This window comes from Pezoporus occidentalis, unplaced genomic scaffold (assembly GCF_034315485.1).
Source record: "Pezoporus occidentalis ecotype Australia unplaced genomic scaffold, CSIRO_AGI_Poc_V1 ctg3, whole genome shotgun sequence".
Classification (NCBI taxonomy): Eukaryota; Metazoa; Chordata; class Aves; order Psittaciformes; family Psittacidae; genus Pezoporus; species Pezoporus occidentalis.
In genome coordinates, this window is record NW_026914940.1 from 15,331,722 (window position 1) to 15,357,776 (window position 26,055).

The 26,055-nt window shown below is 33.2% G+C and overlaps 1 protein-coding gene across 3 annotated transcripts in view; it reads left to right on the top strand.

The window, feature by feature from the left end:
* Positions 1-26,055, top strand: part of CSMD3 (CUB and Sushi multiple domains 3) — a 578,676-nt gene that overhangs the window by 232,310 nt on the left and 320,311 nt on the right. The window contains exons 7-10 of one of the 3 annotated variants that reach the window (XM_062627150.1): positions 2,010-2,318; positions 12,423-12,500; positions 17,156-17,243; positions 24,252-24,376. In XM_062627150.1, coding sequence (XP_062483134.1) covers positions 2,010-2,318; positions 12,423-12,500; positions 17,156-17,243; positions 24,252-24,376 — 600 coding nt within the window. The remainder of the gene's footprint in view (positions 1-2,009; positions 2,319-12,422; positions 12,501-17,155; positions 17,244-24,251; positions 24,377-26,055) is intronic. The other 2 variants (XM_062627151.1, XM_062627152.1) reach the window with 2 other exon arrangements.

Here is a 26,055-nt window from a genome sequence, read left to right on the forward strand (position 1 = left end):
CCATTTGACTGAGATTATGAATTTAGTTTTGCTTTGAGCTTGATACTGGGAGCAAGGGACTGCCTATTCTTGTATACTTGCTTGCATGGTAAAAATGTGTCCACACAGATCTTGTGTCAATAGTAGTGGTTATGTAACATGCAATAAATTTTCTTTGTTTTAATCAGCATTATCTTGTTCCAAAATATCTATAGACCATGCACTTGTATTTTCTGTGTTTTAATCTTGATAACAGTCTTTCAAACCTTATTGTATCCTGAATCACAACTAGCCCAGTCTTTCTATATTATTCACTGTTTTGGTAATTTTCGTCTTTTATTCTGAAATAAAGACTGAAACATGTCTAGGTCTATTTTAGTTACTTATAGTACTCTCATCATAGGACAGTAAGTAGGTTTTGGTTTGGTTTCTGACACATAAAACTGGAATATTACTGGTACTTCTAAGGTCATTTAATTTTGTAGAGGGAACCACCAGTGTATGACTTAGAGGTGCTGTAGTGCAGAACAGGTATTAAGACATGAAATGTAAGATAGCAAAATTAATATGTACCCACAACAGCCTTATTAGTTGTCTGTGTAATGCTTAAGTATTCTGTTATGGTAGTATATTTTTTAGTAGTATTGCAAAATGAAACATTTTCAGCGTAAAATTTCTGCAGTAAACAAAAGAGACTTTATTAGCAAGACTCTTTTTGGCATTAGGATCTGTATTGTTTATTTATACAGAACACTTGGTAATTCTATCAAGAGATTTGATATACCTTGTGTATGGAAGGTGCTACATACTAAGTTCCTCTGGGAGTCGTACTTCCATTTTCTATTGTATAAGTTCTTCTAGCAGTGCAAAAACTCTTGTTTCCATCCTGTCATCACCCACTACACTTAAAAGGACAAATCTCAAAGTCTGTGTGGGGGGACAGTAAAAAGTGTGGAATATTATTGTTAGAATGACTGTCCAAGAGCCCCATAATCATTATTATGGAATAACTGTCCCATATTTTTGAAATACTAGTATAACATAGTGCAGTTCATGCTATGTTAATTTTGTTTATGCTGTTATGAATTTTATTATGCATTGCCCAGTCATTTATTCATTCCAGTCAAGATGGAGTTGCTACTGTGTTACATATTCTAAAGGCTCACAGGTGAGAGACTTGGGTTCCAAACATTTGTAGCCAAATCGAGAAAATAGGGAAGGATGAAAAAGTTAATAAAATCTTAAAAATTCCCACATGGGTTATATGTTTTAGTTACTAGACAAGTCAGGAATGTTCACTTGGTGTTTTTACAAGCAGCGCATGGACAAGTTTTTAACTCTCCAAACATTCTGTGGGTGTTTTTTTTGAGTAACATAATCTGGCCTATTGCAGGAATCAGCACAAAAAGAGAATTACAGCCTCTATCCAGGTTTAGAGAATTATGCTTAGATGTTTTGTTTATACATGTACTTTTTACTATCCATCCACCCTTAGCCTTGTATCAAGTCTAAATAAGCTTTTAGATCCCTATGAAGCTTTGATTAAGAGAATCAAATGTATGAACATATTTGTCAGCCCTATTACCAGTTGGCGTATGGAAGCTTCGCCTGCTACCTAGGTTACTATATAATGCTTCTGTTTCAGTGCTTGATAGGGTGGTTATCGCTTGTTTACATGTGCCTTTTAATGATATAGGTGTATATTTTACTCTAGCCATGTTGATTTCAGGACTGAATTTTCAGGGGTGGAAATTATGTGCTGTCACACTGACTGGTGCAAGAGTTTATTCTATAAAGTTATTGAGGACATTTAAAACTGAATGTGCAATATCACTATAATTGCAAGATGTTCACTAGCATTAAAGAATTTCTGATTACTTCAATTTTTTAAATAAAGCATATTGACTTTCTTCTTTTCATGTCAGTTGTCATTACTGTGTTAAACAGAGGAAATATGATCTCTTAGGTTGATCAGGAAAACAAAAGTCTAAAGAAAAAGTTAGCATCCAGTGCTACTGTGTGTCCCACAGGTTCTTCCACTTTGATCAAAACTGCCTCCACTGGTGAGTTAGAGGAGCGTATTGCCGCCACTACTGGTGCTATTACTGTTGCTAGCACATCTGCTGATGTTGCTGTATCCAGTGCAGTGACCATCTATAGACAACCTTCTGAAGAACAGCAAGTGCAAGCTATGAATATAAGAAAATCAGTTCCAGAGTCGGCCACTTCCAAAGAAGCACTCTTCCTTCATCAAGCAGATTTACAAAGCAGAAGAAGACGACCAAGAAATGATGAGCAGATAGAAAGAACTAAAGAACTTGCAGTTGTTACTCATAGAGGTATTGGATATTATTTTACTTGTGCCCATGTAGTTATGGAAAATTATTTTGTGTAAATTAAAAGTGAAAGATGAGGTATCCATTCAGGAAATGTAATTGAACCAAATGGGAAAAGGATTAAATCTGCTTAAAATTGAGTTTTAGTGGGCAGCCAGATGGAAAAATGAAATTAATAATAATATTGTCATAGTAATTTAAATTAATTTGATTTATAAAAAGTCAAAAGGGAAAGATAAGGATTTTTCTTTTGATGCCACTTTATATATATTTCACTGTCAAAAGCAGTGTAAATTAGATCTGATAAAAGTTTGGACAATAGAAATTAAAATATTAAACTATTCTGCATATATGTTTAGACATAATCAACTATAGTCTAAAAAGTGTGTTTTGTAAAGGGCTGCTTTATCCTAAATTAATCAGTGATGCAGTTGTAGTCATCTCCCTTAAATCTTAAGCAAAATTTTGGCTTTTTTAAAACATGTGTACATTTTTATTCAATCAATCACACATGGAATTAGTGAATGAAACAAAGTTTAGAAAACTAGGGAATTCAATTTTAAGTATTAACGTAGTAAAGCTGAAAATTTGATATGTTTCTATATTCAGGTGGTTTTAATCCACATGCTAAAATACTGAGAGTGACCAACATTTGGAGTATAAACAAAATATTGTTTATTGTGTTAAAGGGGGAAATATTAAAAGGTAAGATCCATGAGACTGAGAAACAACGCTAGAATGTCTTTATTTAACCAGTATAGACATTCAGAAGCAAATTGCAAGTGGTATGTTTTTACACATACGAAACCTCAGGGAAGGAGCAGTTTGATTTTGCAGGCTAATGTTGAATACTACTTATTATGTATTTTTAACTTATAGTGTGCTAGTCCTTTGTTTCATGTTAATCTATTGTGCATGAAGAATTTCTAAACACAAATGAAGAGGAACATCTTTTATAGCCCTAGCAGTTTGTAGAAGACTCATATGGTTGATATTTTGTAAAGACAGCCGGGTTAGATAGTTACCTAGTGAAAGTTGCTTTCTTGAAAATTACTGTAGCTTCATTTACTAACAGATACCGAAAAAAACCCAGAGCTGCAGTTCTGCAGAATTTTAAAATATTAATTTAGGTAGAATAACTGAAAAACAAGCTTTGTATTTGGTTTACATATGAAATGTATAATTGAGCAACTCTTTATGTTTCATTTGTATTAATTTCAGTCCAGTATTTTTTTGTGATTATTGACTGTTAAAAATTAGTAGTTTGGTTTGTACTGGTTTTATGGCTCTACATTCACTTCAGAAGATCTTTGGTCAAGGGAGTATCTGAGGGCCTGTATTCTCTTCTAATTTAAATACATGACAGAGTAATAATTTGGCAATTAAAATTGGCAGTAATTTTGATATACATACAGTTTCTTCCATCTCCTTTTTGTAATCATTCACACTACAATGTCTTCTCTTATTTTTTCACTGTCCTTTTCTCTGATGTATCCTTTAATATAGGATATAGTTAAGGCATATACCTCTGAAGTGTGTCACTTAACGTGCAAAAGCTTCCACTATGAAAAAAAAAAGAAGGGAAAAAGGGACTAAGATACTTCTAAAATAATATTATAGTGCTTATTTGTCACATATTAAAGTAGTACCACAGATAATAAAAGGTACCACATCCCACATACAGATTAAATCAGTCTTGTACTGAGAAGAAAGCCCATGCCTAGTGCTGTGTGCACATTATTCTCTCATGCCACATTTAAAGTCTTGATTTTGCTAGAATTCTTTATACAAAATCATTTAAACATTTTGTATTACTGTATCATACACACTGAACAGCATACTTAAGTATACTACTAAAGTGGCTGTTCATATACTGAATAAAAAAATTACTATTTTTGCTTGGCTAACAACAATATTTGATAACATAATAGCCATGAAAAGATAACAAATGACCATCATTAAATAGCCTGTAATGGTCTTCTATAAAATATTCCCCATTACAAAGACACAGATATATTTGTTTGTGAATGTGAAACTATTTTTAACTGACTAAGTAATTTCCATTATGGGAAGATATTCTGCAGGTGTTTCTGTGGAGTTTTCTGTAGAGTTTTGTTGAAGTATTTTAGCCTCTTTGACAATTAAATATGCACAAAAATATAAAAACTACTTGTCTTGCCCTGCATATTAAGTTAATATGGAACTATATATAAGAGATACTGAAGAAGTTTATGTAAATTCCTTTTTTAATTCTTTCACTATTTAAAATATATATATACATATATACATATATAAAGATTAGTTTTTACGTTGGAAATATATTTTTTTCTTGTGCTCTTGATCATAATTTAAGAATTATGCTGCCAAATCTACACAAATGAATGAATACTTGAAAAGACCAAATTTAATATACCAAGTATAATTAACTGAAGTTTACTATATCATATATGTGTATATTTAAAATGGTCAAAATGTACTGTTCATGTAGTCTTCACTGTAGGCTTTTTTCAGCATGTTGCTAGCGAGATCAGAATTGTGCTGTTTATGATACATTAGCACTGACGCAAAACAGTAACTGCAGAATAAGAATAGTACTGTTGGCTTCCATAGCATTATTCCGTGAATAAGATCTTCCAGAATGAGTAAACACTAACAATAATGTTTTGTTTCCTAAACTGGTATTTTTTGAAGTATATGTATGAAAGAGATGTGCAGAGAGAACAAGAGGTTTCTATCTGGCTAAAATGAAATTGCTAGATGAAGTTAGTCTACCACACTTATTATCTGGACTTCAACAATAATTGTAGGTTGTGTCAAAGGCTAGCTGAAGGTGTTATGACTATTTATGAGAGGAAAAAGGAACCTAGATACATTTGGTGAAATACTTCCATTAGAGCTAGGGAAGTACAAGCATCATTTTATAAGGCAGTAGTAAGACCTCATGAGGAATACTGTACATGACTATAGTTCTTTCATCAAAAATTCAGAGTGAATCAGATGAATATAAGAACTGTAATGGTTTTACACTGTTCTGATCATCTCATCACAGTATCACAGTATGCTAGAGATTGGAAGGGACCTCAAAAGATCATCTAGTCCATTCCCCCTGCTGGAGCAGGAACACCTAGATAATGTTACACAGGAATGTGTCCAGGCGGGTTTTGAATGTCTCCAGGGAAGGAGACTCCACAACCTCCCTGGGCAGCCTGTTCCAGTGTTCTGTCACCCTCACTGAGAAGAAGTTTCTTCTCAAGTTTAAGTGGAACCTCTTGTGTTCCAGTTTGTACCCATTACCCCTTGTCCTATCATTGTTTGCCACTGAGTAGAGCCTGGCTCCATCCTCGTGACACTCACCCTTTATATATTTATAGACACTTATAAGGTCACCCCTCAGTCTCCTCTTCTCCAAACTATAGAGACCCAGCTCCCTCAGTCTTTCCTCATTTTCTTACAAAAGAAAATGTAAGACAGGATGAAAGGATGAATGTTTCAGGAAGTGAACACTAGTATCTTGAGAATTTAGGTAAGGACAAATGAGTTTATAGTATATAAATAGATATGTTAGGAGGAGGAGCGAGAAGAGTTCTTTTTGTAATGATGAAGCCTTCTGGTAGAAGAAGACAGTGGACCAAGTGTTAAAAGCTTACTTTCAAGATGCAGCTTGATAGGGTAATGAGAAATATATTTAGATACAATATTTGGAAGAGAAACATCATCTTTTATGTCCTGACTTCTAATTAAACCAAGCACTCAAAAAGTATATCCTTTACATTTATTTGGAAGTAGGGGGGGAAAGGAGGTGGATTGAAATTCAAGTATCTCCTATCAAATTACTGGACTTTTGTTCTTCATTGTACTGAACCTGGACTTCTGCCCCAGAAATAATAAATAAGGACTAACTCATATCACGTAAGAGGAACTCAGTATAAACAATTTACAGATGGCATTCTTTTTTCTTTTTCAAGTATGAGCCATAAAGTTTGGCTATATCCTTTTATTCAGCAATCATAATCAGTGCAGGCAATTGAAGTGGTTTACTTTTTTACATGAAAAATTAAGAAATAAACTATTGACTTCTTTTTTCCAACATTTTGAATGTTTGCAAAAACTATTTACAGTACTGGCAGGTATATAACTACCTGCACCAAGAAAGTCACAAAGAGGAAAAAAATCCCTATGTGCACAAAGAGGAAAAAAAACACCTATCTATGACTTATCTATCACACCTTACAGTATGCTTTTTGAGCTGACTTTATGTAGTATCATTGTAATAGCCAGGAAAAATCAGAGAAAAAAAAAACCCTACATTATGCGTAGTTACTGGGTGTTCTGCACTGAACCAACATTTCTTCTTGCTGTATATTACAGGAGAATTTATGATGTTAGGAGTCAAGAAGATTTCTTTAAATACTTTTAAGATCTGTTATGACTAATTAAATGAGATGCTAATGAAACTTTCAAAACCAAATGGATTTAAGAGAAACAGTGATTGATCAAGCACTGCCTTGGAATAATTTAATGTACATGTTTTAAGGATTAGGATTTGTTAGAAAATATATATCTTTTTTTTTTTTTTTTTTGAATTTCACTTAGAAACAGGAAGAGGAAAGGAGGAGCAGGGAAGGAGAGGTTTTCTGAAGAGCCGTTAAAAATGTTTGTTGTGTGAATTGGGATGACTTAAGGAACTAAAATATTTTTAATAATTTTATTGAAAATAACGTAAAGTAGGACTTTTCTACATAAATTTTGTTTTTTTTAATTACATAGCGCAGTAGCACTTCAACTTCCCTTATGTGTCTCACCAATTCATTTTTAACTGAGCTAAGAACTCAATAAGAAATTTTCAACTGCATATTAAATTATACATAGCTTCTAACATACTGTTCACTGAAAACTGTCATAGATTTTTATCTATGGATGAAAAATGAACCTGAAAAGTTTCACAATTAAAATGGAAATGCAACCTATTAAAATAAAATCATAATACATTAAATTTTAGTATAAAGATGAAATTCACACATTAGGTTAGAATCATATGGCTATGGCATGTTTCCTAAAGTATAAAATTATGTTCATTGAGCTATCAGAGCATTTCATTTTATGGAGAGAATTTTACATTCATGCGCGTTTCCATTTTTTTCCAGTCTGAATAAACCTTTAGACTGTGGGGTAACACTAAAATAGATCTTGCCAGCAAAACTATGATACCTGAAAATAAAAAGTCTAATTTTATCTCTGTAATTGATCATAATGAGCAGTAACTTTGTTTAAACATCTCTACTTTTAACAAGGAGACACTAAGTAATTTTCACTTTTTTTGTCTATTTATTGTCCACCACATAATGTTTAAAATAGTGTAGGATCAAGAAAAAAATATTTACCATGTGTTGTATTAATGCAGTATGCTAGTGGAGTAATTAATAGTACAGTACAGTAATTCAGGCAGTAATGCAGTGGCTGCAGTGATCTGAAGTCTTCTACACAATCTGCTTTGGCTAGGGCACTTTAGAGGGAGGGACAAGGCAGAGGTGAATAGTGAAAGCAAAAGGTGGATCAGCTCATGTAAAAAAGTAAAAAATAGAATAACATGAAAATTGGATGGTTCACTACTTTATAGTCTTGATTATTCATCTTCTAAATGGTTCTTCATATTTAAGAAATGATTAATCTGCATGGTTCATGCTTTACTACAAAAACTGCTGAAAATTCGTCTCCTGTTACACCAATTTTCAAGATGCAGTAAGGCTGTAGAAGATAGTGCTGCATCAGTCAGTGCGTAGGATCACAGTAAAGTTTATTTGGGTAATTGCTAGGTTTAGAAGTTTTTAATATAAATTTCTGTACCCTTCAGTGCCCTAGGTGCTAAATGGGTTGCTGTACCTTCCTCACCACCACTATCCCATTTGTGTAATCCCTTTAAGTGTTGACCCCTAAAATATCTGGATATCTAGCACTTGTGTTGTCAGAGTTTGGAAATTTTGGATAAATAGTTGCATCGCATGCATAATGAACATAAAGTGAACACAAAGAAGAATGGAATAGACCTGTACATGGGTAGTAAGTTCGGTGCATGCAGGCTGTGGCTGTGCTGTGCATATAGATCAGCTCCTAGGGGAAATACAATGAATTAGATTTAAGCCCAAGATGAACTGGAAGCATCATTCATGATTTCTTTGGCATATCTGTACATGAGCACCAAATGTCAGAAGTCCAGAGTATATAGAACTCCTGTTTCTGTCATTAGAAATTGCAGGTGCTGCAGGTAAAATCTGTACACATTTAGGTGCAGTCAGATAGCAATCTACTGCCTTTTTCACGTGATACTGTATTCCTGAAGATGTCATTTAAGGGCAGCTGTATGTGAAATCTTGAAATAATGGCGTTAATGTCATGATATTTTTCTCCATTTCCATTAGCTGAGTGGTAGGGAATATAATGTAAGAAAGATTCAGGAGATGGGAAGAGCTGTTTCAGTGTTTGAACTACTTTGAGCTATACCCAAGGGAAGAAGTTTATGAAGTCAGAAAAGGCCCAAGATTCCATGTTTAATACTCCGTATAGTTACTGGTAGAAACACAACTTGAGTGCCTGTTCTGTGTAGATATGTGGTGGTTTAGTTGTCAGCATTTTAAATACATTCTATACTTGGTTTAGTAGTTTATAAAATGCAGATAAGACAAGCTGGACAATTTGTTTACACAAATGCTGTTTCATAACTAAAACAAAGACATGATTTTTTGGGTTGTCAGTGTTTAAAAAGATATCCTTTGCTTGGCTATATAGCTCAATGCTGCCATATTTTAGAAGCAGATTTCCCATATTGAAATTTATCACATCTGAACTATTTCTCTTGAGAGAAATGGGCATACCAAAGTTTAAACTTCTTTTGTGAGAAAGTAGAAATCTAAGCCAGATGAGTTGAGACAAAGTGTCTATTTTTCTTTGTGGACTAGCATAATGTGTGCAACTGCACTGATTGCTGACATGAATCCATCCTCTGAGACTTCTGAAGAGTGATATCCAGTTTCAGTACTTACTGTCATGTGTATGCTCTGTTACTCTTTTCCTCACTGCTTTCTACATTGGCATGTGCAAAATAATGCCTAGTTTGACAAGAATTAAAGAACGTATTTATTGTGTCCTGGGTATGCCATTTTTGGTGGGGCCAGTTTTATGTATGTGCATGCATATGAGCCTGACATATAGTTTAGTGATGGCATGTTTGGACCAAGTACATTTCTATTTCTAGTGCTTCACAGTGTATTCAGAAACTACCACTCAATAAATCAACATAAAAAAACCCAGCTGAAAGTAAAATTCTTCTCTTGTAGTGTAAAGAGGTCTTGAGTTACTTGCTTTCTCAGTGATATTTAATAGCTTCGACAAAGTGATGCAAATAGTTACAAAAATCTTTTCTTGTTTTACATGTGTTCAACAAGACACTCTTGTAACTATTTTCATTTCAAACTTAGATCTTGTGAACTCTCTTTCTTGTGTTCATAAACTGTGTTTTTTGAGGATGAAAAGAAACAAAGAACCCAAACCAGTCTCCATTCTTTAATATGTTGTTATGATGATTTCTGAAAATAAAGGACAAACCTCTCCTTAATGTGAATATTTAAATTCATCCCAGCACCTAAGATCATGTATTCAAGCCCATTCTCATTTTACTTAATGGTTGGAAGAGTAGCCAGGTCTATCTTGAGGTTCAGTAGGAGTTATTTTATACTGATGCTCAGAGAAGGCCAAAAGAAGCTTATAGATATGCTCCTACATTCATATTTGTGTCAAAACAGCATCTTAGAAATCTCACACAATTGACTAGAGGGCATTACTGCTATTCCAATATAGCCCTATTGTGTGAAGGTACAGTTCTTGTATCCATGACTTCCACTAAGGATAGAATTGCTTATGCACTTCTGTTATTGGAGGTTGGGGGTGATTTCTGGTATTAAGGGTTAAAAAAAAAAAAAACAACACAAAAAATTATTTTGTGGCAACAGATGCGTTGTGCTTCTGCAAATATTTCCCAGAACCATTAGCAACATTTATAGGTTACATTATGATGATACACAAGGAAATTTACATTTGATAGTTTAACGGTTGAGATAAAAAGCCTTTATGCATTTAGAAGAAAGTATGTCTCTTCCACCAGAAGTGTAAAAATATTTATCATTACATCCTGTATTGATCCTATAAATTGTCTTTTTTAGTTGTATGCTGTTTTCTTATGAATCTTTTTCAGCTCTTGTGTGTGATAATGATTAATTTTAATTATAAAAAAGATCAGTAGTATTTTGCTAGGTGGTATTTATGTCTCATGTAAGGGTTTAATTGATTATTCATTGATTTTTATATAACAAGTTAACAGGTGCTGAAAAATCCTGTGACCATGTACTGTCTATCTTCTTGTATTAACTTCCCATAAAAGTAGTTCCTTTAATCTTCACTGTTTTCATCAGCATTATTTGCTTGTAGCCGACACAAGGCATCTTCTGTATAGTTTTTAAACACATCTAATCTAAAAAGTCTCTTGAGAATAATGTACTTAAACTTTACACATGACAACCATAATTACGTACGGTTCATTGTTCACTGGCAAAATATAATGGAGAAAAGGTGCACATAGTTTAATGACTGAAAGAAAAAGCTTTTTTTCTGCTGTTTTTCCTTTATTCTCTCTTGCTTTTTTTTTTGATATCTGTAAGTTTGCTCTTTCCATTAGTCATTTGGTTTCAAAAATAAATTAAGGCCACATGGTTTGCTGTTTGACTGGATTAACTGCCTTTATCATACAGCCATAAAGCTATCATAGAGAATTTTACAGAAATAGTTCAGCTGTGGGCTTATGAGTGAAGCGGGAGCCAACTACCTTTCATATCACACTTTGCAAATACAATTTTCAAGCTAGAAAGAGGACCAACTGCAGAGCCAACAGCAGAACAGTAGACTGTATTTTATTTTTTTGTATCTAAATCTCTGTAGTTAAAACGGAAAATTAGCCTGTTATGCTTAATTTAATAATGCAATATATTTCCTATGATCAAAATATTTCTGTTTTGCCTATGTGATCTAAACACAGACAATAAAATGTCAGTATATCATGGATAAAAATTATTCTTCCATATTAATGCTAAGAACATAGATAAGTTAGAATTTGAAAACTAATGGAGATACTTTCAGAACTGGGAGAATGTGTTACTTTTAGAAGGATTTTTTTTTTGTCTGCTAGAATATTGCTTTCTTCTCTTTAGTTGTTGCCTCTATTTTGTCTTTTCCCTGAATGTAATACTGAATTTAATATAGATTTTAAAATCTTAAATGACAGGCAAAATATACTGGCAAGAAATATGTTGGCATTTCCACTGCTAACTAAACCTTCTCAGAATGTATGAGGGTTAATATATGTCCTGTATTGCTTGGGTGCTTAGGAAATTAAGATCTGAGCGTATATATTGGATTTCAGTGTGCTTTCAATAGCATGTAATGGATGACTCTTTTTTTTCCTTTTAAATCCTTTATCACTGAAAAGAATAATTGAATTAAAATTTCTCAGAAAATTATCTGCTTAAAAAAAGTTATAGTACCTATTTTTAAAAGGTTGTTCACTTTTTAGTTGAAAGATATAATAGTATTCTGTAGGATTTTTATTTTCAATAATTTTTTTTATAGGTGAGACACAAACACTACTGTTTTTTTACACAGAAAGCACACCAGATAAGAGTTAGCTGTTCAGCTGTTTTACAGCAGACACATCTATGATTCTTTAAATTTTCCAGGTTCCAAAAATGTGGAATACAGCCAAGTGGTGCATGAAAACAAACACTTTTGGTCTTCTTCTTTTTCATTTCTTTTTTTTTTTTTAAACTTGTCAGACAGGAGGAAAAAAAAAAATAATTACAAGTTCTACTTCTTTCTTTTGTCAAGTGTACAAATTGGTCTCAATGCTTCTTTTTGTTTTCCTCAAAAGGTCCACACTGTGAGCTTGTTAGATAGATGGTACTCTAATTGGTATATACTTCCATGATAAAATTTGTCAATTGAAATGAAATATTTTAGAATGTATTGCCTGATACATGTTTTTGTTTGTTTTTTTTTTTTGACTAGTGAAAAAGGCCATAGATTTTAAATCTAGAGGATTTAAATTGTTTCCAGGGAAAGACAACAGCAACAAGTTTTCTATCTGTGAGTGTACTCCTTTTTTGTTACTTTTTTTCTAGTGCAAGAGTGAAGTTTGTGCTGTCTGTGTTGTGTGTTTTCAAAATTGTTTATGTATATTCTGATAACATAACTGACTTAAATCTTTCCAATCTGCATGGTGAATTCTTAAATACGGTTCTACTCTAAAGACAGGCTTTCTATAAATCTGGCATTTCACATATAATTAATTACAGAAAGTAGAAACTTGAAAGCGCTTGGCATCTTAGAGGACCCGGTCCTGATTAACTCATAAGGAGGAGTCAGGCAACTTTCTAACATAAAATGGAGAGGTTTGACTCTGAATGCATTAAAGAGGATATCTTGTTCAAATGAACATGCCATTTTTATAGAGTTCCTTTTTGGATTAGAACCGCAGTCTAAATATTTATAAGTAATTGGTTAAAATTAAGATGGACTAAATGTTTAGCCTATGTGTGCTTAAATTACATTTCATTGTTCTTCGCAGGACTGAAAGGACTTGCTTTAAAAGCTCCTTAGGTTGGACATATTTGCACTAATTTTTTTTTTAAAGTGTCAGTGGTAAATTCAGTTCCCAGAACTTAGAAGGGCATCATAACTCTTAATGCTTTTTTTTTTTTTTTTTTAGTTTTAGATTTTAAATTGCCAATATAAGAGGTGTGGTTTTTATAAAGAGGTGTCTCACGCAGCAAGACCCTTTAACATTTGACAAGTCAGAAAAATAAAGCAAAACACACTTCAGTTTTTATAATGTAGCATATTGCCATATTCACCTATTCTGTAAACTGCATCACTTAAATAGTTCCGAAAGGTATTTCTGGTTTATTTGAAAACTTTGTAAAATTATACTTAAAACCAAGTATTCTTTTTACACATGTTGCATGACTGGAAGCTAGAATGTTCATACAGAAAGAAATAGCAGTAAAATGATTACACTGAGGTCTCTGATGGTCTATCTGTGATTTAATAGTAACAGATGAGAATAGTACAATGGCTGATAAAACAGAATGTTTATCTAAAGATTTATTTTGCACAAATTGTTAAACATTCCACTATATGAACAATAATAACTGTAGATTTAAAGTGAATTACCGGACACTTCTGATACCTAAAGGTGCTTTTTATGACATCAGTGATGATATTTATCAATATATTTTTTTAAAGTCTTTGGACAATTTCACATTATGATATTCTATGTAAAGATGAGAACATCTGTATCTTGTTTTGCTGTTTATGCAGAGCAGATTACCTATATGATTCAGTAATAATTGAAGGCGAAAACCTTGAGGATTTATACCTTTAGTGTTGTAATCTTGTCATAAACAGATGTCTAAGATTTTATACTGTAATCTAGCTAGACTTTGGTTAGCTAGTCATTCTGGTAGCTGATGAAATTGAGGCAGTATTTCATGAAAAGCCTCTGTATTTAGCTGTTGACTTCAGATAAAATTCCCAGCGTGGTTTCAGATTATCTGTACTTGCTTTACAATGACATCATTCAGCTGTTAGTGGAAATAAGATAAGGACAAGTGAATACCTATTTTACATTAGGCCTTATATTAGGAATGTCTTTAAAAAATATCATGTAACATTTCTCAGGTGTATGTGTTTTCCTTTACTTTTCCCATTACTTTTTTTTTTAATTATTCGGGTATATAAGATTCAATACTAATGCATGGGAAATTGCACATAGTAAAGTCAGAATGGCAATATTTGATATGATGACACAATGTGTGATGAAGCAAGTGCACATCAATGTCATTTCACAAGTGTTAGGATTAAAAAAAAAAAAAAACCAACATGGGGAACCTAATTAATGCTTTTTCTAGAGGACCCTTTAATTTACTAAAGGGAACCCTTTCTTTGCTTATTGTCATATGACAATCTGGGGTGTAAACCATGCAAATACAGATAGACAGATATCTGGGAAACTACACAAAGCTGTATTTCAGTAGGCAGACGGATCAAGAGTTACGTCTAGGAAAGTAACAGTTAAATAATAAAATGTTCATTTATTTTCACTAAGTACTTAATAGAATGGATTGAAGTTTTTGTTCAAATGGATTTTTGATTTGGGACCAAATCAGAAATCAGTTTAATGACTTTCACTTACAACATTTTCTTCTGAATGTTCACTGTGGTATATGTCTTATTTTAATTTTGTTGTACTTATTTTAATGATTTCCTTTAACATAAGCTGTTTTATTTTGTTTATGATTATTAATAATTTCATAATTTATAATTTAAAAATCCATTTCATAGAGTATTTTTAAGAATGAACTTGATACAGAAGATGTCATAAGCCCAATAGGGTTATTAAATTCCCATTTTTGGTAGATATCGGAGTATATAATATTTCTTGTACTTTGAAATCCATATAACATTCTTTTTTATATTAACTCTATTACCTGTGCATGGGGAAATATAGTGTACAGAAAATAAAGTCGTATTTTGAAATACTAATACATGAATTACAGTAAATAGACATAGTTCTGTTTAAATCACATTTTTATTTTTTCATAGTAAATAATTACTTCTGTGTGCACTGTTCGATGATACAGCCCCAAAACAACACTATTTTATTTTAATTTCTTTGATTTTATTACCAAGCATCATGAGTTATTTCCCAACTGTAGTTTTAACATATATTTAATGTCAAAAAATATATCAGACTGTCACAAAACTGAGCTGGTGTCTTTTTCCCTGCTTGGTCTCAAGTATACTTCTTTTGCCTTCCTGCATTGCTCAGTCTTTTCCATATACAGCCTACTTAAGATGATTCTGAATTTGTCATGTCTGGATATAGGCTTTGGAATTGTAGAAAAGCACCCTGATATTTCAAAGAGTTAATTTTTAATGTTCATCCAAGAAACACCTACTAGATATCCTTATGAAATGCAGTTTATGGAATTGCACTTTTCTGATCATAGAATCATAGAATGATTAGGGATGAAAAAGACTTTAAGATCATCTAGTTCCAACTCCCCTGCCTTGGGCAGGGACACCACACACTAAACCATGTCACCCTAGACTCCATCCAACCTGACCTTGAACACAGCCAGGGATGTAGCATTTACCACTTCTTTGGGCAATCTGTTCCAGTGCCTCACCACCCTCACAGTAAAGAAATGCTTCCTTATATCTAACCTGACTTCCCCTCTTTAAGTTTGAACCCATTCCCCCTTGTCCTGTCACTACAGTCCCTGATGAAGAGTCCCTCTCCAGTATCCTTATAGGTCTCCCTTCAGATACTGGAAGGATGGTATGAGGTCTCCACACAACCTTCTCTTCTCCATGCTGAACAGCCCAGCTTTCTCAGCCTGGTATATATTTTATGTTTACTCCATCATTAGCAGGAACTTTCTATAGTCAATATGCTTTCATCACACCTCCCAGGTATTGAGGAAGCAAGACTGAAACCAGGTAATACGGATAGGTTCTGAGGAAGAGCCCTTCTGGTCCAAAAGAGCATAGAGATTGAGATGAATAGAGAATGCCTTGGTATGCTATTAAAATAACTTTGGACATGGGTATTTTGGGCAGAGAAGGATAAATACTGTGGTTCCAGTTGACAAGGGCTGAGCTTAATAGGTTTTTTGAGCAGCAATATTTGCAATATTTTCATTTGGCTTTTGGCTTCCTCTGGTGTATCACATCAATTATTCCCTTTCAATGAGTGTAATAAGACAAATTTCAAGTATGGGAAAACCCCAAAGTACTCTGAATGTTATTGTCCTTCATTAGAAGCTGAAATTTCATGAAGTATAGTTAGAAACTAGATTTATTTGCGTAAATGTTGGTTTCTTTTTTGAGGGGGAACTGCTCCCCCGTCATTCAGTGAAGGTAAAGAATGAAATACAAAGTTAATAGAATTATTTTAGTCTGAAATTATTTTTCAAGACATACCTTTGCAAGCTGTAAAAAATTACAGGAACATATATAATGCATGAAAAAAAATGAGTGAAGAGTTGGTTGAGTATGCTGAGTGCTAGATCAGTACATAAAAATTTCTGGAAAAACACACGGAAAGGTTCACATGAAGTTTCTCTCTGAAGATCCATTTTAGTTTACTGTAAGATAAATGTATGCAAATCAAACTGGCATTTAGGCTTTACATTCAGATATCTGCATTTTCAATGCTGTTTACGGACAATTCTCTCAGCATGAGCCTATGCGTTCAAGTTTTATTATATTTCAAGGAGAAAAGGTCAGCTCTTAGTGGAAATGACATTTATTAAATTATGTTCAGAATAAAATCTTACAGACCTAAACTTAATGAACATTCCTTTAAATGTTAATGTTTGTAAAGGAATAGTAATAACATTTCTATATGGGTTTAATAATACAGGCAAACAAAATAGCTTATGAGTCCAACTTATAGAAAAACCTGTTATTTAAAAAAAAAACACCAAAACACACCAGAAAACCCCCAAACCGCCAAACAAACTAACCAGAAAATACATGCTTTGCTTATTATAGGGAGAAGAAATTTATGTATGGATTATATTCTATGGAAAATCTGTTTTAAAGGACCTAAAATGTAGCTAATGTATTTTTTCATATTTGCTAATTGCTTAACTCTTAATTTCCTAAAAAATCCCTGCATTATTTCAACTTTTTTTGTTTGTTTGTTTCTGTGTTTTATTTTTGTCTTTTTGCAGTGAATGAGGGAGGTATTAAGCAGGCGTCCAATTCGTGTCCAGATCCTGGGGAACCAGAAAATGGAAAACGGATAGGCTCAGATTTTAGGTAAAATATAAACCCTACATTGTATAATTTCTCTAATACTGAACTTTGAAAATGTAACTGTTCAAAATGTGTTGCCGTTGTGCTACTCTTTCAAAACTGATCTTTTCAGTAAAAAGTGAAATGTAATTCAGTATAAAATTATGTAGTGCAATATAGCATGTAACTAATATGCAAAGATGATAAAACATCTGTTTGGAAGAGAATATATATCGCCAGTAATCTAGCAAAAAATTAGATTGACGAATGTAAGTTAAAATGATTTTCTCATGTAAATACTGTATTAGATTTATAAATATTGAGCATACGTGTGGTACTGGAGGTTTTTGTGAGGCACAAAGAAAAAAAAATGCAATGCAAAAAGAAAATAAAACCTCACAGTTTCAGATATTGTTATAGTACTCATTGAAATATAATAGAGAATATTTCATTTTCTATAGCATGTTTTCCAGGGACCCAGAAGTTTGATACATGCAGATACATTTCCCTAGTAGTCCTCAAAGTATTTTAGCATTCTTAGTGCAAACTATTTTCCTATTAATTTTGATGTATACTTCTCCATTCTCATCTATCTTTCAAATTTATCTTTTAAGGAAAAAAGTTTGAAATACTCCTTCAAAACATTCTATGTATGTCTTTCTTAGTGAACATATGACTCCAGGTGTCAGTAACAGCAGTGATTGATGTATTGTGTGACTAGAGAGACACATATAATCACTTCTTGAAAATGTTTTTAGCTAAGTTTGATCTCTTGTCTATCTGAGTTTCTGAATAGTTTCTGATGCTAGATGATTATTTGAGCATAACAGGACTTTGAAGATTGAAATAAAGACAGGAATATTTACTAATACCTGCCAGCTTTTCCTGTACTGTAAAAGCTATCTTATGGCGTAATGAAATCTTCCCTTCCCAAGAAGTTTCTTAAAATTTTTATTGTAATAGTGTTCATTGTGCTGGAATTTCCAACAGTTTATGATACCTGTCATACATTAAAAATACACATCTTTTCGACATTTAAATCAAGTTTTAGCATTAATGCCACTGTGGTAAATACAAGAAAGATGTAGTAGATGAAGAGAAAAAAATTTTCATGTGGTCTTGTTGCTCCTTTATTTGTTGGGTTCTGAAGGCTTTTTTTCTTTGTTTGTTTATACTGGAATAAACATAGCCAAACTGAATTATACCTGGACAAGAATTCTCTTGTGAACCAAATGCGTTCCTCCCCCTCCATCCCCAAGTTCTGTGTATACAAAATGAATGAGCCTCTTTCCTTCTACCTCTGTAGTGTAGTCCAGTTAGGTATTTAAAGATGAGATTCAGATCAAACTTGATGACAAGAAGGCAGTAAATAATGTTGGACAGCCACAAAGGTGCCAGTGTGGTCTAGAAATCAGTTTCTACTGAGAGAAGGAAGCATATGAAGTTTATATTAAAAACAATCTACTATACCCAATGAGTTTAGTTACAGTATAACTAATGATAATTTATTCTTTCATTTTATATTGTAAATTGCTTTATAGTTATTTTCTCCAGAATCATGAATTTGAAGTGTAACTACATTCATAGACTGGAAGTTCCACACTTAATTTTCCTTCTCTGAATCACATACCCTTCTCTGCAGATATTCACTGAGCTCCTAGACTCTGAATGTCAAGTAAAGCATCCTGAAAATTGAGCAAAACTCTGATGATTTGTAATGTGACATGTGAGGCTAGTTTGAAGTAGAATATTACCTGTTTCATTTGTCAGCAGTTAATTAGCTCCTTTGTCGAACAGAAGCCTCTGACAGTACAAGCTTCGTAGGAAATGGTGACACTTTATGAACTGTGTAAGCAGAATTACCAATTATCTCCAGAGTGTCAGAAATTCCTCTGCAACTGCAATTTTGTCATCACTTTAGTTTGTTCAGCATATGTTAAGGATTCTTCTTGACCAGAACTTCTGAAAATTTAGATATTCTAACATTCTATCTTGGAATCCTAGCATTTTGCAGTGATATTTCCAAGTACTGTATCAACTGATCTACAGAAATGTTCCTGTGTCTGTGCTTAACTTGGGACAGATGTTGTGGCATAGGTCAACTCTCCTACTGAGGCTCAAAAAGACTACAGTAGATTCTATCTGTAGCTTGCACATAAATAGTTATGTATCAGTGCTGTGCAGAAAGTTGCTAGGTTAAGAATATTTCATTTACTATGCATAGTCTTGAAGGCTTTAGATTCCTTCACTGCAGATGGAGAAAATAATGTCTGTGTTGCTTTACTGATTATTTATATACTATACAGTAGCCTTAAAATGTACCTTCAGATTACTAGGAACAGACTGAGAGCTCATGTTTACTTATTTTTGATAGTGGGTGGGTTTGTTTGTTTGTTTGTTTGTTTCCTATGGCAAAAAATGGTGTACTCTCAAACTTGCTTGGTTGCAGGTGTGGACAGAATAGGTTAATAGGGCAGAAAGATGTGCATCTTGGAAAATACGTTTTTCTGTAATGTGTATGTGACCTTTCAGTTGATTCCACAGAAATGGAATAGAACTGCAGTGTATGAATTCAAATACATTCCCTGTACATCCGTGCAAAAAATCCAAACTGCATTATTTCCTTCTTCTAGTCTGTCCCATCTATCCATCACAAAATTTTCAAGAGGAACGTAAGTTCAAAATGCAGAATAATATAATTTACAGATTAGCTTGAGGTTTTGATTCCCTGCATAATTGATTCCTGATCTCTAATTTAAAAAAATAAATATCAAATAATAGAGGAATATAATCCAAAATGAGTTAGTTTGCTGCACATATGCCAAAAGTTAAAATAATACTATTCTATATAAACTTCATATGAAGTTCAACATTTTAAGCCAACTTTTTTATATCCTTTAGTGAGTCTGTCATTTCATTTTAGACTCCTTACTGCTTTAAATTCGTGTTCTTTAAAGAGGGATCTGAAATTGGGGGCATATGAAGAACACTTCAAAAAGAGATATAAGATTAAATTGTTTTCTCAAATTTGTAAACTTATTTAATATTTACACATACTTTTTGTTTTCTAATAGAAATATAAACAATGTTTGCTTGTTTTTTTTTTCTTGAAAATGCAAACCTAATGGCATTTCAGAAAGAAAAAATCCCAAATGTACTGAAATTGCTGGTACGTCACCACATCAAACCAGACCCACATCAAAACCATGGCCAAGTGCTCTACAGAAAGCTTAGTCTAAGAAATGTAGATGTAAGACTTTTCTCATTTTGTCTTAGAGCTAATAATTATTGCCCGGTAATATTCATGTCCTTTTTGAATCTTTATCATATTCAACTTATCTACTATACCTGGGGAGGGAAGTGACACTTTACCCTCCTGTACTCAGTTACCAATTTCTTTTTTTTTTTTTGTATGAGAAAAATAGATTTTGAACTGAATTCTTGTATGTATAAAACACATTGAAGGATTAAAAAAAAAAAAAGAAAAAATCATCAGAAACAACAAGAAGGCTCTCTCCTACTAGATAATTGTGAAACATTAATGCTTTTCAGTGTCTGAAAGTGTTTAGAACTATGCTTTTAAGTTCCTGAGAGACCCTGTCTCTTAATATTTTCTTGACAAGCTCATGATAGTCAATACGCTGGCCCTTATGGATGCCATTATTACACTGCAAGTAAAGAAGGATTCTGCAGGATTTTATTTTTTGATTCAGTTTTTTTTTTGACCTTTCAGACAGGAAGTGTTTGATTTTTTTTTATATTACTCTCTTCTTGAGTTTATCTATCTGCCATAGGAATTCAATGTCTGTGTCTTCCTCTTTCTTTTTTTTTTCTTAGAATGCTGTTTTATCATCTCCCTACCTAACTGCCATTTTACCTCTCATTCATGTGTCACATGCTACAGATTTTGTGATTTTCCACTCTCACTGTGTTTATGCTTACAGTTAAATAGATTTCCATGTGGGTTTTTTTTTCAGGTCCTCCTTTTTTTATTCTTGGGGTAATCAAAGGGGTTCGGATTTTCTCAACGCGACCTTCTACAATAGGTGGATTCTTGTGAAAATCCATTCTTGAGAAAGTTGCTCTTGTCTTCCCAATTACAACCATTTGAACCTCCCTAACTGTACAGTCCCTGGACTAGCTGAACATGAATTTTAACAGTAATGATAGATCATCTTTCTGTTTCACAAATTTGACATTTCCAACTCTCTGATCTGTCTTGTGCCTCTTTTTCCTCAGATAGAAGCTTTTCAGCTTTACCTTGCAAGGGCCTTTCCATTATGTTTACATTTTATTCTTCTCAGTTTTTCACTTTTATATCTTCCTGTGTTTTTTATGGAGGCTGCATGAAGGAGGCTGCATGCAAAGGCTCTCTCCTTTCACAAACATTCTTGTTTCTTCTACAAACAGGAACTGGTTTTGGAATAGTTCATAGAGCTGTTAACCACTATCAGATCCTCCTTTTCTGAGATTTCTGTTTAGGTGACTATAGAATTTTTTCATGGCCTCAGTCCTCATTATCTATGTTTCTGTAAAGCCCAGGTACTCCCCAGATTTCATCAGCTTTATTGTGCTGACACCATTCCTTTACAAACATGTAAGATTTCTAACCCCCTTAAGTTTATTCTTGTTCTGTTTACTATCAATCTTATTTAGTAGCTATTTTCATCATAAGTGTGTTTGAAGTGATTACCTAACAACAGGTAATCTCTGGAAGATGTGTTCAGTCTTTTAAATTTTTTTGTCTGCCTTTGTAAATTGAACTGAAATTGAAATTACTATTACAGCGCTAAAACCCCATATTTAAGGAAAGAAAATCAGGACATATTCTTTACAAGCCAAACCCTGCAGAGAAAAATGTGTTTCAGCACAAAGGAATGTTACTCTGTGGGATCAAACCCAGATTTTGAAATCCCTGACAAATCAACAAAGATACCCTGTCACCATTGAGTGATACCCTCACGCTTCTTCCAACCTCTTTGTAAAAGTGCCGGCTTTAGAGGGTTATACATAGAGGGCCTTAAAACATCTATTTAGATTAATAAGAACTATGCCATTACAGAGGCTTTGCTTTCAGAGATTTAAAACTGAGATTTTTAAAAAATAGGTAATATTCCAGATTGCAATGGAGATCTATGGCATCCGTCTGAGGAGGGTCAGATAATTCCATTACTTACAGGGTCACACAGGAAAGCTGCTATAACAAACTTTTGGGGGGTTAATTGATGTTTAATCTTAAATTGCCAAGAGATCTGGATGCATACTGTAGCCAAAGTGTGTATGTATAAATTTATTTATCAAGGCAAATGGACTTAGGAAAACCTCTGAGATACTTTGAGGGGCTATAAGTTCAGAAAAAAGTTTAAATAAAGACCTGATGCTAAGGTCTAGTAGCTAATATTCTATACAAAAAGTGTGTTACCAAAGTCACCTTGTATTTTGGCTAGAGTAGAACTGAAAAGCACTTACTGTGATCACTGTCCCAGAAAAAGAGTTAACTCAGGTCTTGATTGAATGTGAATGTAAATCTAGGCAGAATTCTTTGAAATCAATGAGTGTCTGTGATCTAATAGTTTGATATGTTTGAGTTAAAAAGAAATGCTGTGTGGTATTGATTTTCTTCTATTTCCCCAATGACCAAATTAGGAAGGAAGTTTTTTCAAGAAACTGTACCAAAATAAAAATAAATGAGTAAATAAATTGTTTTTCTGCACAGGTAATTAATTAAAGAAGTTATCTTCTGTTCAATTGTAGAAGAAGGTACTCATGTCAGAGAAAGGGCTGATATATTGACTATTTTCAACTGCAATGAGAACTTGAAACAGAAGTTATATTAATGGAGAAGAAGAATTATCTCGATAATATACATTTATGTATTGAGCTTTTTAACTTTTCAAAACTGAACACCACTCTCCCCCAATCTCTCTCTGCCACCTTTTCCCTCCTGCCCATCCTGCTCTCACCCAAAAAAAACATAACAGTGAAACTTTTTCTGGTCTTATTTCCTGTTTTGTTCTGCGCCAAGTTTGCAACAGCAAATGTCAGGTCCATATGGAAAAGTACAAAATCTTTTCAAGGCAGAAGTGTCACATCATAAATACTCACAGCTAAATACCTAGAAAGATGTTTTTAGAATTATTTTCTTCATTTATTTTGAGAAACATATAGCCAGTTAGAGGAGCAAATATTCATATTGACCTTTTAACTTTCATTGTCTGTTTGTTGTTACATTCAGAATCTTGTTACTGGCAAAAGAAAACATCACTTATACAGAGTCAAGACTTTATTGCTAGTCTAATGAAAATCTTAACCTAGTAATCAAAATATAAAAAAACAGTTATAACTTGTCTACAATAGTGCATTCTCAGTCCAAGTTAGTACAGGAAAGTCTTATTAATAATATACATTTGTTTAAAATACGGTAAATCTTATTAGTATCTAATCTTCACTCGTATTGTGCGCCCCCTCCCAATGCCCCTCTTGTTCTAAAGTCAAAAGCATCAGACTTCCTCAAGAAGAATCAGGGGTGGGGACATTTACAGTAAGCCATCTGTGTCCTAAGGTCTTTACTGGTTGGAATACAGTGTTTATAGTGGGGCTTTCTTCCTCAGTCTTGTGGTTGACCTTTTGGCTCTTCTAGGTGATTTCCTTATATTTCTTTATAATTGTTTCCTATCTTCAATTAACATATATAGCTACTGTTTGTTACACGGTGCCCAAGGTTTGTCAAACCTTTACTATATGGACATCAGAAGTTAGGTTGGAAAACAGTTACTTGATCTCCAGATGACTCTTAAGAAGAGGTAAACCAGCTCTGGCCAAAGCAAGGCCAGAGAGGGATGAACACTGTGTGCTGTCAGGCTAGTACATAATCTGTAGCCTTTTAGTACTAAGAGCAAAAATTACTCAATTACATATTTGTATTGTTTGTCAGTACTGTCATAACTGAAAGACTGGAAAAATTCATTGATAATTATTTGTAAAAAAAAAATCCACAAAAACCCCTCTTCTTTTTATATTGTTTGATTTTAGCTTGGGAGCAACAGTACAGTTCTCCTGTGATGAAGATTATGTGCTACAAGGTTCAAAAACTATCACCTGTCAGAGGATAGCTGAAGTTTTTGCTGCATGGAGTGATCACAGACCTGTATGCAAAGGTAAAGAAGAATTCTTACCCTTATAGTGATTTGCTCATTTCATAGTTAGTTACTGTTTGATAGCCAATTGTATTAAATTAATATTATATAAGTACCTGGAGTTATAATCCTAGTGTCCCCACTTCCTTAGTTAAAAAAGGTGTATCACCAGTACTGTTCTGTTTAAGATGAACTTTGTCTGTATTTCAGTATGCTTATTTCACTTGGGAACTTATGTTGTGAAGTTCACTTCATAATGAGCTGATGAAAATGTATCACAAACTAAATATTAAGACTCACCAAGATGGATTTCAAAATTGCATTGATTTGAAACACAGTCAGTAGCTCATGAAGCATCTTCATTATACATTTGCTAAGCATATGAGAAAGGCTTTAATTTAGGATGGATAAGGACTGGAGAAGTAAGTCTATACCTGGTTTCACCCCTAACCAAATGGATAAAGGGCAAAAATACAGAAAAAAAAAGAGAAGAAAAAGTCATTCTGCTTAATACATGTGGCAAGTAGCATGATGAATACCTGAATCAAGGAATTAAAGTATTAGTGTATATGTATTTAATGCGTATATTAGTATATGTAATGAAAGTATTACTGTGCTTTTTGCTTTTTACTTTTTTATAAATTTTGCATTCTGAGTAGCAGCAGGTATCAAAGTACTTTAAATACAGCAGGGTAACCACATTCTTTAGTGCACTTTTTTATTTTTTCCCCAGTACAACTATGTTCAGAACTAATATTTTATGATGATTTACAAATCACATTTTCAATGTGTCCAATGATAAAGTAAGCATTAATACTGAACTAAAAAGAAAAAGCAGTAAATCTGTTGGAAGTTAGCTGTTCTGATAAACTTCTATCTAAGTGTAAAACTGCAGAATATGTATTAATTAAATATCCAAACCCACCATTATTCATAGTTAGAACATGTGATTCACAACCAAAAGGAGTGTGTTTCACTTCCTTACACTCATTAACTTTATAGAACTAGCTAATTCCACTTTAAAAAGCAGAGGACCAATATTAAGAATGTTATTAAGAATTGATACAATGGTGATTGATAGATGTTTCAATTAGGCTCTTAGATATACTAAAGCTGAAATATAAACATTCCTTCTGGACTAGTAATTATGTCTTCTCTTCAAGTTTCATGCACAAAACATACTGTAAACACTTTGAAAGGATTTTGCATAGGTATAAAAATTATAAAGAAATATGTAACATGAAGAAAGTAGCTGCAAATATATGCATGCATTTACTTGTTGAACTTGCATGTATATGTACAAAACATTTGGGCAAACAATCATGCACAAATATTCTTTTATGCGAGAAATCAGTGTTTTCTGCTGACCTGACGCAGATTTGCAAGTAATGAAGGCACAGATGTTATATTAGATACTTCACCTGTTAGCCTTTAAAATGTGACTTAAAGTGCTGGTTTTTATAATGTGGTATTTACTATTTGAACAGGACAGCTTGAAATTGTTTTCACTCACTTTCATAAATCATATATTGAGCACATACAAAAATACTACAGTAATGATATATTTTTTTCCAAAATGGCATGTGAATGTCAATAATTAGTTATCATCATATACTGCAAGTGGACAGAGTTCTATGCAGGAATTTACCAATTCTGTTAGATGCATTTAATCTGACGTAATAAAATCCTAGGACTTGTTC